The 15,800-nt window shown below is 40.6% G+C and overlaps 3 protein-coding genes across 4 annotated transcripts; 1 reads left to right on the forward strand and 2 right to left on the reverse strand.

Moving 5' to 3' along the window:
* The first annotated feature begins 106 nt into the window (after nucleotides 1-106).
* spout1 (SPOUT domain containing methyltransferase 1) lies at nucleotides 107-3,882 on the forward strand. Of its 2 annotated transcripts, XM_047569545.1 has the most exons (12): nucleotides 117-197; nucleotides 291-330; nucleotides 961-1,074; nucleotides 1,157-1,316; nucleotides 1,408-1,497; nucleotides 1,585-1,634; nucleotides 2,305-2,435; nucleotides 2,526-2,598; nucleotides 2,704-2,802; nucleotides 2,979-3,081; nucleotides 3,277-3,424; nucleotides 3,516-3,882. In XM_047569545.1, exons 1-12 carry the CDS (start codon nucleotides 150-152, stop codon nucleotides 3,591-3,593), a joined length of 1,134 nt encoding a protein of 377 aa, XP_047425501.1. In that variant the 5' UTR covers nucleotides 117-149; the 3' UTR covers nucleotides 3,594-3,882. The 2 variants fall into 2 exon arrangements, with proteins under 2 accessions (XP_047425499.1, XP_047425501.1); XM_047569543.1 differs by having other exon boundaries at nucleotides 107-197; nucleotides 3,277-3,882.
* On the reverse strand, nucleotides 3,748-10,480 carry st6galnac6 (ST6 (alpha-N-acetyl-neuraminyl-2,3-beta-galactosyl-1,3)-N-acetylgalactosaminide alpha-2,6-sialyltransferase 6). The gene is made up of 5 exons (XM_047569546.1): nucleotides 10,330-10,480; nucleotides 8,634-8,831; nucleotides 6,156-6,568; nucleotides 5,577-5,684; nucleotides 3,748-5,477 (listed from the first exon to the last, which is right to left on the reverse strand). The coding sequence occupies exons 1-5, from the start codon at nucleotides 10,411-10,413 to the stop codon at nucleotides 5,291-5,293; spliced, it is 990 nt and encodes a 329-aa protein (XP_047425502.1). The 5' UTR covers nucleotides 10,414-10,480; the 3' UTR covers nucleotides 3,748-5,290.
* A 971-nt stretch (nucleotides 10,481-11,451) lies between these two features.
* st6galnac4 (ST6 (alpha-N-acetyl-neuraminyl-2,3-beta-galactosyl-1,3)-N-acetylgalactosaminide alpha-2,6-sialyltransferase 4) lies at nucleotides 11,452-14,870 on the reverse strand. The gene is made up of 5 exons (XM_047569547.1): nucleotides 14,513-14,870; nucleotides 14,270-14,416; nucleotides 13,182-13,591; nucleotides 12,560-12,667; nucleotides 11,452-12,477 (listed from the first exon to the last, which is right to left on the reverse strand). Exons 1-5 carry the CDS (start codon nucleotides 14,522-14,524, stop codon nucleotides 12,291-12,293), a joined length of 864 nt encoding a protein of 287 aa, XP_047425503.1. The 5' UTR covers nucleotides 14,525-14,870; the 3' UTR covers nucleotides 11,452-12,290.
* Nucleotides 14,871-15,800: the final 930 nt, after the last annotated feature.

Genomic DNA, 15,800 nt, shown 5'->3' on the forward strand with positions numbered 1-15,800 from the left:
AAGTTAAAGTTAAAATAAGTCAAATAAATAATAAGTAAATAATCATACAGTTCAGTTAAATGCTAGTGTTGGTTCATTTGGTCGTTTTATTTTAAAAGGCGGAAGTCAACCCGGAAGTAAATAAACTTCACGTGCTGGTGCGTGTAAAAATGTCTACCGGGGTTTCAGTTAAAAGACCCAAAACTATGTCCTCACAGGTATTATTTTTTGTATTGTGTACATTACAACAACATTGTATGTTTCCTCATGACACCCGTAATGAACTATTTTTATTTTTTTTATTTTTGCAGCCCGAAGGCAGCGTGGACTGGAAGAAAAAGAAAGCAGAACGTGAGTGGACGGCTAACGCTAGCCACATTTAGCATACAGCTTTTAGCTGCTTGTTTAGTTACACTTATGTTCTCTGAAGGTTCAGCTCTTTAAACGTGTGTTTGTGCGAGTAAACGTCAACAGGGTTAAGTCTGAATTTCTGTCAATTTATGAAATGTACTTAAGGTTATGTACAACATATGACAGTTTAGCACACGTGTTTGTTTGTTTATATGGTCCTCGTGGTTAAAAATACAACCCCATAAATATATTTTTAAAGTGTCATAAATATCCGTCCAGAATTCAAATTGCAAAAATATTCGTTTTACTCTCACATAAGACAAAGAAAAGCAGAAAATCCTCACAAATAGTGAAACTTTCATTTTGGGTCATATATACATGTGTAGTGTTATTCCTTATATTAATACTACAATGCTACCACATAGAGAATTAATTATAGTATTAGAGAAGATCAGGGAAGAGTTTGGGACGCTTCCTGTGAGTCTTGTCCATTTGAGAACAATTATTTGTCCAAACAGACCTATAGTGTCTTTCTATATATACTGTGTGTGTGTGTGTGTGTGTGTGTGTGTGTGTGTGTGTGTGTGTGTGTCTGTTTTACCAATGTCCTTGATTCTTCCTGAATAACAGTAAAGGAGGCTCAGAAGAAAAGGAAAGAAGCCAAGCTGCTGAAACAGTTGGAGAAGCAGAAACAGCAAGAGGCTGAAGAGAGAGCAAAAACTGAGCAAAGCCGGAACAAAAAGGGTAACTTCCTCAGCATCTGCTGTGTAGAAAGAGTAAATAAGTGTGACGAGAGTGCTGTAATGAGGTTATCTGTTTCTATTAGGTCGACCATACACGGTGAGCGTGGCCCTGCCAGGCTCTGTCCTGGATAACGCTCAGTCCGCTGAACTTCGCACATACCTGGCCGGACAGATCGCTCGAGCCTGTGTCGTGTTCTGCGTCGATGAGATTATTGTGTTTGACGAACAAGGGGAAGATGTCAAGTAAGTTATCATTAAGATTCAGCTCATTATTGAACTCAAATTCATCAGAAAGCCAATAATAAAAAAAAAAATATTTGACTTTGTTCCACAGGAGCGTTGAAGGAGACTTTAAAGGTGTTGGAAAGAAGGGAAACGCTTGTATTCAGCTTGCCAGAATACTTCAATACCTGGAATGTCCACAGTAAGTAGAGGAATAATCAGATCAACATTATTAGTATCACCTCCTCATTTTATCAGACTGAGCTCATTTTCATATCTTCTTCCTCAGGTATCTCCGCAAGTGGTTCTTCCCAATGCATCAAGATTTACAGTACGCAGGTAAATAATCCAGATTCCTCTGACATTTATTTTTCTACAGCAAACAATTCAGAATCTGAGTCGAACAAAACTTAGGCAACCATTTAGCCCATGAGTGGCAAATTATTAAAATTAACCTGTCATTTGCTTGTATATTTTGATCGCACTGTAGCTACAGATTAACAGATTTAAAAATAAAAAGTTTCTTCCTTCTCTGTTCTTTCTGAGCAGATACATGACATCTGAGTTATGAGTCAGAATACTAATTATACATTTTGAAGAAGAATTAAGCATTTTATATTAAAATAACCATAATTGCCTCAAATGGTACATGTCCAGCTATTGACAACTGTGCTAAACTTATGTTTATTCGTATTTTCTAAAAACTGGTATGTAGTTTGATACAGTTTCCTGACCGATAGGGCTCTTTTTCCATGCTCTTGGCATATCTTCCTTATATTTTGTATTTGTTATAAAGGCACACCTTTGAAATAATTTCATAGCAGAAATGGAAGCTGCAGACACTAACATGTCATAAAAATGGTTGTTTCTGCACCATAAGTGAAAATAAACACAGACTTTTTTTTTTGCAATTTTTTTTGATTTTATCTCAATACCATATATATGTAGATGTAAAAACAAACAAAAACAAACAAGAAAAACAAGGCAGACATATTGTATTCCCTGCCAGGTTTGCTAAACCCTTTAGACAGTCCTCATCACATGAGGATGGATGAAGAATCCGAGTACCGGGAAGGAATCGTCCTCGACAGGCCGACGAAACAAGAAAAAGGTTCATTAGTCAACTGTGGAATGAGAAAGGTGAGCATGACTCCACTGGGGGGTGCCACTATCATCACTGTATTTTTTCATGTTTGTGAGAGACTTAACCGTGCTTGTGTTGTCTCGCAGGAAGTTCGCATTGACAAACAGCTGCAGTCTGGACTACGAGTCACAGTTCACCTCAGCAGCACTCAGAAACCAGGTAGTTTTCACCATCAGACTCCGTTGTTTTTAATGCTTTATTTCATCTTATGCACCACATCAGTTCACAGTCTCTGTGTCCATTTGTCTGTTTGAACATCTGCAGATAGCAAACTATATAAAGGTGTTGTTGTGGCTCCTCACGTGCCCCGGACGGAAGGAGGTCTTTACTGGGGTTACACGGTCCGCCTGGCATCTTGTCTGAGTAGGTTTCTGCTTCCCAAAAATATACCTCAAAATAATCAGCAGTGTCTACGACTGTAAAGAGTTGAATACCACTTTTATTAATTTTTTTAATCCACACAAGATAGCTGTTTTTTTTTGTGCAAGAATCCAGTGTGTGACTTTTATACCTACTGCTTTTGTTGTTGTTTAATGCAGGTTCAGTTTTCACAGAAAGTCCTTACAAAGACGGGTATGATCTGACTATTGGCACGTCCGAGAGAGGCGGCGACATGGACCAAGCGACACTGTCACCATTCAAGTAGGTTCAGAAGAGGTCGTTAGGTGAATGTATTATTTTCTCACGTACTTGAATTTATAGCATGCTTACATGCTGAATTTAGAAAAGGGGGAAAAAGGTCATTTCCTAGAATTGTCATCGGATGTTGGCATGCTCACATTCGTATGATGCTGGCACCAAATCATAGAGATAAAAATACCATTTTTCTCTTCATAGGCATCTCTTGATAGTTTTCGGAGGTCTCCAGGGATTGGAAGCCAGCGTAGACGCTGACCAAAACCTGGAAGTGAGCGACCCGAGTGTTTTGTTTGACCTTTACCTCAACACGTGCCCTGGACAGGGCAGCAGGACCATTCGTACAGAGGTGAGGACAGAGAGAGACAAATTTTGTGACAGATTAATGAACCCATCTGTGCTGTTAAATGTCCATTTAACGGTTTCCTTCTTGCCAACAGGAGGCCATCTTAATCTCCATGTCAGGGCTGAGACAGAAGATCACAACCGCCTTCTCAGATGTCTCCAATGGTTCGTGAAAGAATAAGTGATGGAGTAAAGTACACAAAGATGTTGGTAGACATATCATCCAACTGGTATTTACCAAGAAGACATGCATTGTCCGTAATTGGATTTTTTTTTTTTTTTACCATTGAATCCTATAAAAACAGCTGTGATATCAGTTTGAGAGTGATGGACGCCAACTGTCTCAGATTTGTGTTCATATTTTTATCTTGATTATCTTTGTTCTAAATGACTCATATTGTACATATTTAAATACAAATACTATTCACATGCTGACTTCTATAGGTTGTTTTTTTTTTTTTTCAAAGCATATAATGTTGTTTAAATATTTTTTTTTTAAATGAACGGTACACGAGTATTCATGAAAAACACTGTTGAAAGCAGCACAGCATGAACAAATAAATCGCACTGGACGTCTGAGCAAGTAGGTCAAACCGGGTCTGCGGTAAAACGGGGCCTCGTCTGCTTGTCTGGAAGGAGACTGCAGGACCTCACAGTGTTCAGATTGTCTTTGGGATACAATCACATTCGAGTCTGCCGCTTAAACCATCTTCGCTTCCGCGGGGCAACTATGCTTCTAGTTTTCAGTGGAGTTTTTATTATGATATTATTAATTACTGCAGTAAATTATGTGATGATTATAATGTGAAGGTTGTATTGAAATTGCTCTATGGTCATCGAAGGGGTTGGGTTGCGCAGCGATATCCTCAAACAAAGCCATTAAATTATAAATTTAAGCTGCAACCAACTGTGTAAAAGACCTCGAATGTGCTATAAAAATCTAAATCGTATAAAATGTTAATATTCGACACTCGTATCCCATTAGTGTCACAGGAAATTTAACCTAACATTCGGTATAATTCATGTGTTGTCTTCTTAAGACCTACAGTATTTCAAAGTAATAACAGTGCATTTTATTTGACTTTAAAAACTAACTTTCTGTGCAAAGTGATAAGAGCCTCTCCTAAGGACAATAACGTTAAAGAGACGATGGAGGGGATCGCACCTTTCTCCGTTTCAACCGGAGTTTTGCTGGTAATTCGATGCATTCTGTGGGCGATTCGATCTCGAGCTGCATAAACTTCTAGCACCGAAATCAAATGATTTGAGATGGACGGATGAACTCCTAATCTAAAAGTACTTATATTCTTGGAGCTAAGATGCTGGAAATAATACTGCTTTGATATCATTAAGGAACTCTTAATGAAATGACACCATACCCAACAACAGTGCTCCTATAAGGCCCCAATGTATCGACCGTATTAGTGAACTGCTGGTTCATGCTGGAACATGTTTGGAATCTGATCTCAGTATAATGGACAGAGAAGATTTATAATATTTTGTAGGGCACTAATTTTGATCAGATTAGAGGTGCCTGCGGATGGAATCCACCCCTCAACAACGGGAAGCATACCCATCGTCAATACATAATAACAAAAATATTATAAACATGTAGAAAATTAATTATCTTCCATTTACAAAAACACTTAGTTGGACGACTCCCACGAGTCGATGTGGAGGACGGACGGTATTTTAGAAGCGTCTCACAATGGAGCTCCTGAAAACGTTCCCGTGCTTCTCCTTGTGTCATTTGGTCCAATATTATTATTATTTTCCCTCAAGCTTTTTCACTGGCGTTGTCGAGGAGATTAAAGGGAAATCCAGTCCACTGTCCTCACTTAGGCGCCTGGGATCGCAGAGGGTTGTCCGTTCACCATTTGGGATGAGTGAAGGTGATGTTGTACTGCTTCGCCCAGCGCGCAAACACCTGTTTCTCCGTGATAAAGCGATGGTGGTTTCCTCTGCGGCTGCTCTCGTTCTGTATGTAGGTTAGACATTCATCTGGGCCCCTGGGTTTGTAGTAGTGGTACGGCATCTTCTTGGATGCGTTTTTCTTTCTGGAAAAATGTTTTTTTTTTTTTTTAAAAAAAACATTAGTTTCTCGATTATAAAGTAAAAAATAAATACAAAATAGTCGACCCTTTAATTATACTCACCCGCAGTAATTGGGTGGAACCATCCCATACACTTTGATGTTATCACATATCTCAATGGCTGTGACCATTGTGAACCAGCCTGTGCTCAACCACGAGTGAGATTTTTGCCTGTGCAAGAGAAAAACACAAATGAAAATGGGGGCAACCACAATTTGTGAATGCACCATTTACTAAATACACACCTATCAGACATAACGTTATGACCACCTTCCTAATTGTGTAGGTCTCTATTGTGCCTCCTAAGACAGTTGGGTCTCATCAGAGAATGGGCAGGGGTACTTCAACACCTTGGACTGTTTTTTAGTTTTTTTTTATTGGTCCTAAAGTTGTTCCAGGCTGCTTCGTGCTGGGGATGGCTGCTGCCATCATGGAGTGTCACTACTATGTGGTGGTGCCTGGTCTGGTCTAGACTGGTGCTACATGTCTAAGTAACATCCAGGCTAATGAATGCCAGGTCGCTGAATTGAGATTATTAATGTTGACTTCTCCTGTCAGTGGTTTTAATGTTGTGGCTGATCTGTGTAGGTCTGATACTCACTAAGATTTCATCAACATTACAAAAGATACTTAAACACTCACCGATCTCTTCCCGTCTCTCTATGAAACAGACTATCAAATCTTCGCATCTTGATCGGCGTGATGCTGAAACAAGACAGGTTGCTGTAGGTCATGCTGACTCTCTGGATCAGTCTGTACAAGGTCCCTTTGGCGTCTTTCCCAATCTTATTGGGGGGTCCCCAGAAGATGATCACGGGGTTGCTGTCGGAGCGCTGCAGGAACTCGTTGGGCCTCCGCACGACCCTGAACACGCTGGAGTGGGCCACCACTCTCAGAGTGGTCCGGTTCCCGACATCCGAGTCGAACCCGATCGTGGGCGCGTCGTTCATGCGAATGACGCACTCCGCAGCGTCAATCTCTTCTCCCGCTCCGCTGCCCAGGACGTGGCTGGAGCTCGTCACCAGGGCACAGTTATGGCAGCGCAGGGTCATATTCTGAGAAAGGAACGTGAGGCCTTTTTAAGAGAACGTATTATAACGATACATTCTAAAAGGAGCTCCACACCAACATACACACCAATGTCAGCTTCAAAAGAGATGGTCTCTAATGATCTCTTTCCTTACTTTTCAGTCTGTTCAGATTCCTCTAATGTAACCATTCAGTTGTTGCATTCATGCAGAAATATCATAATATAATATATCACAATACCCTCACAACAACAAAACAGTAGCAAGTGAGAGAAGGGACCACAGCATCCGACAACAAGCAGGTGACACAAAATTGCAGCTGAATAATGCCATCACACAAACTAAAAAATACCAATCTGACGACATATATTGTTGTATCGATAGCTGTGATGTTCAAGATCTCACTATACCAAATACTCAAGATCAAAACTGTAACGTGACAGACATAAAAAACATAATATGGTTCATGGTGTGAATGCGGCACACCCATATACACCCAATACACAGCAATCAATATACAAAGTCACCAAACACAGTATACCACACACAACAGACATTTCACCTCCACAGGTAACACCTCTGTGAAGTTGTGTATCTCACACACACCCTTAAACGTGTCACTAGTTACACATTACACAAATTCCACTATAATTCAAACAATATCTAAACTACATTATCAATTCCATTTAGATTAAAAATAAATTAGACCCATCAAGCGTCTTTTTAACGAGCTGCAGTTCACTAAGTTTTCCGGTCCCAAACCTTTTATTTCCAACTTCTGCTCAAGTGGTAAAGTCCTGAATCTCACACTAGTCAGGTAGTCAACTCGATTTATCACGCAGTGAATGAATGAAACGTGAATTAGCCACCGGTATGTTACTTTACTACGTTAGTCGAGCTACTTCAGGCCCCACCACCCAAACTGAAGTGTGCGCTGTGCATGCGCGTTCACAGTGTTCCAACACTGATGATTGGATTCCTGAAGAAACTGGCAAACCCATTCGTGTTCCCCTCAGTATGAATTATAATAACTCTGATGATCCCTTTGCATCTATCACCACCAATAGGAACATTCAGAAAAGGAGCCACAAAACACTGTCAGCCATCCACAAACTGGAAGAACTCTGAGTTGCCCCCTATCTGCTTCTATATAAACGTATCATCCAATCCATAGACCTCTACTGTTCCACCTGTTTTTTTCAATATGCTGCCTGTTAAAAACAAGGCCAAATTAACACGCATAACCACCACAGCTTCACCATAATCAGTCTCACCAAATCACGCACATCGCAACCGTGACAAAGCAGGACATCACACACTTCACCCCACTCCCCTCAGGGTGAAGATAAAGAGCACTGAGGTGCTTTGGGAAAAGTCTGATACCTGCTGCCATTGCTTCCCTTAACATAAGGCCTCGCTAGATGGGTCGGAGTGGACTGGGCTAAATGTTTAATGCTGTTTAGTCGGCCTTCAAATATGTGTCTGTCATGTACACTGGACACAGAGTGTCCAGTGTACATGACAGACTGTGCTGGTTATTTGTGGAATAGAGACGATGCTGTGAAGAAGAAGAATTTCAACAAGAGGACAACAAAGTCGAAAGTCTAACATTTCGTCATTGACTAAGTGCCAAACATTCAAAGTAAATTGGAATGTTAGAATGCGAGCCCAAAGCACCACAGAGCTGTCTACTATTAGTGTCGTTGAGCAACACGATGAGTTTGTCCGGGTGGTTTTTAAGCAACGCTTGGTGGTAAGGATCCAAGCTCGGATGGATACTGAATTAATCTAACAGTTTTTCCAGTGTTTCCACAGTGTCTGCATTTTTTAAGTTACTGATCTGATTTGACAGTGTTGCATAAGCTGTTCTACTGACTCTTGGTGTTATATCAGTTTCTTATGGTGTACAACTTCCATTTGATATCGTCCAGTTCACAATGTTCACAGAACATCCTCATCCTCAGAAAAATCTAATAATATAATCATTTCACATGCAAACTAATATTTAAGTCGATGATATTTAAATCTGAAATGTATTTCTGCTAAAGTTACAGTTGTGACATGTGTGTAGGTGGATGTGTGTTTGACCTGCCTTGTTCCCATGAATCGGGACATAACCGTCATTCCCGGACCACTTCTTCAGGTCCGTGGTCTTGAGGGCGTGATTCGTAGCCATGTGGAAGGGAGCGTAGACGGCCTCGCTGGTGTTGTTGGAGCCGTACAGGATGAGGAGCGTCATCAGGACTAAGATGGCGGCGAATATCACCATCCTGTGGCTCTGCTGAACATGCTGCAGTGGAAACAACAGAAAGTAGCTAAGTGCATGTAGTTCAACACTAATTTGAGATGCTTTCATAATTTGTACTGTGCTTAAAAAAGAAGTTGAGTTTTGTGCAACTTTAGATTTTGACTTCACATTTCATCAGGAATGTATCTATTTTTTTCTTACATTAATTAAAATCCTTTAGTACAATTTAGATTCTACACATCAAACAGTATATTAAACTACAGCTGATAAGTATTATTCAAAATATTTGTCTAAAATAGTTTTAATGTTCACTACTGATCTTTGAAAACATGTGACTTTTAAACTGATTAATAGCGATCCAAAAAACGTCACCTTAGGCCCCGAGCGAGGTTTTAAATGCTAAACATGTAATAAATCACTAATGACAACAATCATTCCTTACAATATGAATTCAGATGATGCTCAATGGATCCCACAGTGGGGACATATGCAGCACTACAGCAAGTAAGAATACTGGTAAGAATAATACCAGTACTCAGGACACTTTGTCGTCATATTAACCATCTCCCTGAATGACAGATAAAAGCCCTTATAGCTCCAGTTAAGATGAAATAAACCTTGTGTTTTCTTTTCCCCTAAAAGAAACCCAACACTTCTCAAACCTACTTATTTGTATCACTTATATAATATATTTTATGGTTAATATTACTGTCTTGTCTTAAACTGGATAAATATAATAAATAGGGCGACAGGAACTGCTCTGCGACGTGTTACTATACACATCACAGCATTGAAATAGCACAGGAAGTTTGCACAATCAACCAAGGAAGGCGACGTGTGTACACGAGTGCTCTGCAAGTGTTCCCATTTGCTTAAGATCTTCACGGTGCTTACACACCGATCAAGCGTAACATTATGACCACTGACAGGCAAATAACACGCGACAATACAATGTTCTGCTCGGACACACAATACACACAATATTAGGAAGGTGATGTTACACCAAAACTGGTGCTAAATAGTGGAAGTGACTACTTCCTATGTGGATGTGACACTGTTTACTGTTTAATACTGATGATGATGATGAAGGAGAAGAAAGCCCTTCTCCAGGTTCTAGGGTCTTACCTTGCCACTGAGCCTGAACCCCATGCTTTCTGATCAGTACCAGCACATCCTCATAACTGTCAGGAGGTAGACACACACACACACACACACACACACACACCAAATAAAACCATGTCCTCTTCATTTAATCACAGTATCAACCGTTACTTAAAGCCTTATTATGTTAATTAAACCCTCAAACGCATGCACGTCATCATCCCTCCCAGGCGCAGTGTTAGATCAAAGGCAGTTGGATTGTAAATATTTTGAGCCCCCAGCATCGTCATTGCGCAGCCGCCCTCCTGCGTCCACCACTGACGCTTCTTTTATTCTTAAAAACAATCCATCGCTCACGGTGGAGGGAGGGAAGGAGGGAGGGAGGGCGTCGTCGGTACCTGACAAGGGTCCGTGTCGACGCGCGGTGCCGCGGGTTTACCTTGTCATGTTCTCCGCGGTCTCCCCACGATGTCTCCCTCATTTCTGTCGTCCCCCATCTTCCTGCAGCACTCCCTGACGTCATCACCCTCCCTCCTCCTCCTCCTCCTCCTCCTTCGCCTCCTCGACTGCAGCACCGAGATAAGCCGCAAACAAACTTCCCTCCTCTCACTTGCTCCGCTGCCGGTCAACTGCACGTCCTCGGTTATCAGATTATCATTCCCCACGTACAAAATCAGCCTTTTTTTTTTTTTTTTTTTTTTTTTAAATTTCTAAAGCGTGATCACGACCTTTGCAAACCGCAGTTGTCAAACATGAGGCCCGCGGGGTGGAAATGGAAAAAGCGCCCCGCCACATGGTCAAACGTGGTCCTCAGCGTGAACTTGCAAAGTGAGAAGATTTCATAGAAGATTGCAAAATTTTCAGTGAAAATAACTGCTCTCTATAAGTTGGACAGCCCAAAATTCACTTTCTTTTCTTGAGATTTTTTTAATGATAATTTATTAAATGTAAAAATTCTCCTAACTTGTTCTTCTTTCTGCTTAAACAAATGGAAAACAATCTTGCCATTGACGCTCATAGATTATTATTCTGTTATGCTGCTGGTCTGACCCACCTGAGATCAAATTGAACTGAAATGATTTTGACATCCATGTGCCCTCCCTACGTACCTGTTAGCTTGATGTATTGATCTTCTGATGGTGACCCCAGGCTGCCATCCACTGCCCTCTTGACAATCTTCACACAATGCTTTGGCACTGGTAAAGCCCCTCTCAGCTTAGAATAACTCCTTGACTTCTATATTTTTAATTTAGCTCTGCTGTCACATTTCTACGTAGTCAGCAATGTTCCACTGGAAACTTGTGACAGCTGAGCGGTGGATACTGGTGGATTTGTGGCGCCTGAATGCCGCGTCTATGGAAACACGCAACTCAATTAAAATGTTTATGCAGTAATAAATACAGTTAAATAAATACAGTAATATTAACTATTACTATATAAACTCAAACTAAAACATAAAACTAAATAAGAACATGCACAATGGTAGAAGGACATATCTTGTACATATATAGGTCATACCGTCTAAGAAGGTACAAACAGAAACGCACACACAGGCAGAATATTTATCTGACAGCAGGTTTATTCATGTTGCCACTCTAGCAGTGACCAGTGCTCAGGTTTACATTCAAGTTTTTCCTCGTTACGTTTCCTAAAAACCTCATTAGGAATACACTTTAGTTCAAACTACTCTTTTTTTTTTTTTTTTTTTAGCAAAATACTCGTTCAGTAGTGCAAATACTGTTGCAGTCTTTGGAAATTGGTCGCAAAAAGAAGCATTATGCCACTAAAAGAAATAAAAAGGCAGCCCTATGTTTTTAAATGTAAACAGGCAGAAATGTGTAATGGGTAAATCTTTATGAACACAAAAAAACACAACAACAAATCATTTCTGTGCTTCTGGTATTGAGCCAAATCCATTAAAAGTAACAACGAAATCCTCCTTTCGTTGCTCAGGATACCTCGCTTTCACCACAGTGTGTGGTTTGCACTGGTTCTCCAGGAATCCAATTAGATTAGATAGATGGAGCAGTAAGGAAAAGAATTAACCCCGTCTCGGGGAATAAAGGTGCATTTTGTAGCTTTATATTAAAAAGCCCAGATTGCAGCATAAAGCGAAACGTTGTGCAGAATAAGAGCTAAGGTCAAAGGCACGGGTATAAAGAAATTAAAAGCTTTGGTAGCAACTGGCTTTAGTGTCTTCTAGTTCAGTGCTTTTGTCTGCTCTATAAGTCAGATATATGACTAAAAGTAACAGAAATATTGAGTAATACTTAGGGTGACACTTGTAAGTCATTAGCAGTTTAATACTGGTAAATGCACCTTGTTTCTAATTAAAACCTTATGAAAATTGTGGACCGGTAATACAGAATATTCTGCAACACTTATGCAAAGTACATTTGTTCAGAGGCTCCAAGAAGGGTGTTTAAACTCTATCTTGTGATGTGTCGACCATTTAGCGTAGATGGCCTTCTCCGTGATGAAGCGGTGGCCGCCGCGTTTCGTGTGCTCGTGCACCCTATACATCTTGCACTCGTCCATTCGGTTTTGCTCGTAGTAATGGTAAGGAGCAACGCTGTGATTGGCTCGACTGCAAAGAGCAGGGGTGACAGGGTTAGGGCTTCGGCTTTAACAGAACAAAATGACATGGAGCTTGAGTGGAAATGGCTCACCTGCAGTAGTTGTCGTCGATCATTCCATAAACATGGATGGTGTCGCACATTTCCATTGCCAGGATCATGGTGAAGAATCCGGTGCTGAGAAACGCCCCCGTTTTCATCCTGAGGGAGATGGACAAAACATTAATTTATTCATCCATCGTATTGTTAGCATAATTGGCTACATCAAGTCTAAAATCAATAAAAATACCAATGTGCTTACTAAAAATTATATGTTTTCTTTCTTGGTTTTAGAAAATGCTTAAATATTACTTTTTTTAATATACGATATTAAAAATAGCTTTTAACATTCACATATTGACCCCCTCTTAAAATAATGGCCCAAGTCGTTTTTTTTTCTCCATTTTTTTCAGAAAACACAAAAAAACTGAACCAAATATTGAATACATGATATTTATTTTTCAAAAATAACTTTGTTAAAAGTTAAGTTTGTGAGCTTAATTAAAGTATGAAGTTAGCTAACTTTGCTTTGCTGTTCACCTATTGATTTAGCTATGGTGCGTTAATGGACGGTTGTAATTTATTGTTTTCTCTTTTGTTCCTCGCCTAACTACATGTAAAAAATAAATTAATACTTTTTATTAACCGGGTTTCGGACATTAAACCCGTACTGTACCTGTTTTTCCCAGTTTCGTTCTGAAACACTTTGTCACAGTGCAGAACTTTGTCTCTGGTCACAACGTATATTTTGACGCTGGGGTACTTCTTCGCCATTTTCACTAGGACATTAAAGATGTGTCCTTTCCCGTCCTGCCTCATGTTGCGTTCGGGACCCCAGAACACGTACGTGGTCCCGGACGACTGCTGGAAGTAATACCGCTCGTTTTTGACCAGCAGGGGGACGCTGGTGTGGGACACAACACGAACGGTGGTGCGGCTCCCGACGTCTCGCTCATAGCCGAGAGTGGGAGCGTTGTTCATCCGGATCACGCATCCGACTTTGTCGATCTCCTCTCCGGCGTCGGCTCCGAGCATCTGACCGGAGCTGGAGACCAAGGCACACTGGCTGCAGTGCGTGTCCAGTAACTGGTGACAAGTCACGATAGAAGACATGGACATGAATACATACATTTTTATATATGTTGCATTGTTATGCATTTGTACGCACTTGTATGCTGTTATAAATATATGGCAATGAAGCCAGATTTGCAGTGCTTATATATATATATTTTTTTAATTACAATACCTAATTTGGGTTTTGTTTTTAACCTGTTGCAAATGCAAATACCATATGGTGATATGATACGTATAAAAGTGCATTATTTCCCATTTGTTTTTGCACAAAGATGCATTGAAAGGTTGGATATAATGTTTTTTTTAATGTCTTTTTCGTAAATTTTGTCATTGACACTTTTATGAAATATTTCTAGCTTCAATAGGGGATGATACGATTTGATTTTTAAGTAATATACATACGAATACTTCTCACTGAAAATACTGCTAGATGTGCGTACCAGAGTCATAGTCTTTGTGTTTGTGTGTGTGTGTGTGTGTGTGTGTGTGTGTGTGTGTGTGTGTGTGTGTGTGTTTGTGCGTACATACGTGACCAACTAAAGACTAAAGGTGACTCTGACATAAGGTAATAAACAAATAAATAAATGCTGGATGGGGATTAGGAAACTGAATAGCTGTCACATTATATTACACTGTGTCTTTGGATTGGATCCAGATTTATTGGTGTGACCTCAGCCCGGGTCCTCTCACCTGGCCCATCCTGCTGGGGTTGATCCTCACATAACCCCCGATCCCCGTCATCCTCACAGCAGGTGACGGACCGTCCCGGGTGATCACGTGTCCAAACCAAAACAACAGAAGAAGGCTCAGGATGAGCAGGCAAAGCCAACGGAGAATCTGCATGATCCAGAAATAGCGGAATAGACGAGGTGCGTGGGCAGTGAACACATCCGGAAAAGTGCTGGCTTATAACAATGCATTAAAATAACTTACCAGATCGTTCATATCAAGGCCCTGGGGAAAACCCTACTCCAGATGAACTCTCTCATGTTTTCCCATCCAGAGAACGGAAGCGGCGAGAGAGACGTGCCCGAGCATCGTCGAGTCATGATCAGAGATGTTTCATGTCTTTTATGTTTATATGTCTCCGCGGTCGAGCCCTCAAATCCAGGATCCGCTTCTTTTCGGTGTGACTTTTGTTTTCATCGCCTGACACACTGCAGGTCCAGTTCAGTTCATGGCTGCACTGGGGCGACTCAAAACTGCACTTTCTACGATCTGTTGAATCGTAATTTCACACCCTGTGTTGACACAGTAGCCCATAAACGATTTCTACGACCTGCTTCATGTAGCTGGACCGTGTCCTTCTACACAGAACACGGATTCCGGGCAGACTATTTCACAATAAAAGTACTATTAGCCAACATACTCAATGCAAAATGTAATGTGATCACATTGTAGATAAATTTCATTTGTTACATCCACAGTTATAATATAGTTTTAATGCTAGACGTTTTCCACGATCACATTTTAACTTAGTAAATGGGTGGCCCACAAATGCGTAGGCATTGACATTTATTGTGAAAGATATAGGCGCATTTACCGGAAACACTGTTGTAATTATTATGGTTACCTTGACGCACGTGTGACCTATGATGCTGCATTCAGGTGTTGCTCGTAAATTCAACGAACACAAAAGCCGTGGAAATTAAGCCTGTAACTCTTTCGTGTTTCACAGTATTATTTCCAAAGGTCAACGTAGACCGATGTCGAGAGTATTTTCTTGCAGAGCTTAAGATGCTACAATGGAGACAGGTAGCCTGACAGATATGTGTTTGACTGCTAAATTATTGTAAATATGTCATTGTGTGTCCAGGAACAAGAACGCATAACAGTTGCCCTTATATTGTTCGCTTCGTTCTTCATTATTTATTCTTTATTTATCGTTTATGTGTTTTACCACATTAATAAGTTTTATACAAACGTATGTTCAGCCCAACTTTCTAACTTTCTAGAATTTTAGTCCGTTTTAATAGGGGCGGGGCCATAATCGAACATCTGTGATTTGATTGGATAATGAAATTAACTCCCCGCCTTCTTCATTTGATTAGCTAAGAGAAAACGTAACTTTTTTACTCCGCTTTCGATTGGCTGATGGCCACGTCAATCTTCTCGCGAAGTGCGGCTTTCTCCTGGTGGTGGGAGTTTCGGCTCTTTTCTGAGAGTCGGCTCTTTGCCAGTTCTCCAAACGAAGAGCCGACTCTCTCCGCTCCCCTAACGG

This window comes from Mugil cephalus, chromosome 19 (genome assembly GCF_022458985.1).
Source record: "Mugil cephalus isolate CIBA_MC_2020 chromosome 19, CIBA_Mcephalus_1.1, whole genome shotgun sequence".
Classification (NCBI taxonomy): Eukaryota; Metazoa; Chordata; class Actinopteri; order Mugiliformes; family Mugilidae; genus Mugil; species Mugil cephalus.

Excerpts from the sequence above, each read along its gene's own strand:
- spout1 (XM_047569543.1), top strand. The coding sequence starts at position 150 with ATGTCTACCGGGGTTTCAGTTAAAAGACCCAAAACTATGTCCTCACAG. Across the intron at positions 331-960 it reads GAAGAAAAAGAAAGCAGAAC|TAAAGGAGGCTCAGAAGAAA; the intron begins GTGAGTGGACGG and ends CCTGAATAACAG. Across the intron at positions 1,498-1,584 it reads CAATACCTGGAATGTCCACA|GTATCTCCGCAAGTGGTTCT; the intron begins GTAAGTAGAGGA and ends CTTCTTCCTCAG.
- st6galnac6 (XM_047569546.1), bottom strand. The coding sequence starts at position 10,413 with ATGACGTCAGGGAGTGCTGCAGGAAGATGGGGGACGACAGAAATGAGG. Across the intron at positions 6,569-8,633 it reads TCCCGATTCATGGGAACAAG|AATATGACCCTGCGCTGCCA; the intron begins GCAGGTCAAACA and ends TTCCTTTCTCAG. Across the intron at positions 5,478-5,576 it reads GTTCCACCCAATTACTGCGG|AAAGAAAAACGCATCCAAGA; the intron begins GTGAGTATAATT and ends ACATTTTTCCAG.
- st6galnac4 (XM_047569547.1), bottom strand. Across the intron at positions 13,592-14,269 it reads ACCCCAGCAGGATGGGCCAG|TTACTGGACACGCACTGCAG; the intron begins GTGAGAGGACCC and ends ACTTGTCACCAG. Across the intron at positions 12,478-12,559 it reads ATCGACGACAACTACTGCAG|TCGAGCCAATCACAGCGTTG; the intron begins GTGAGCCATTTC and ends TGCTCTTTGCAG.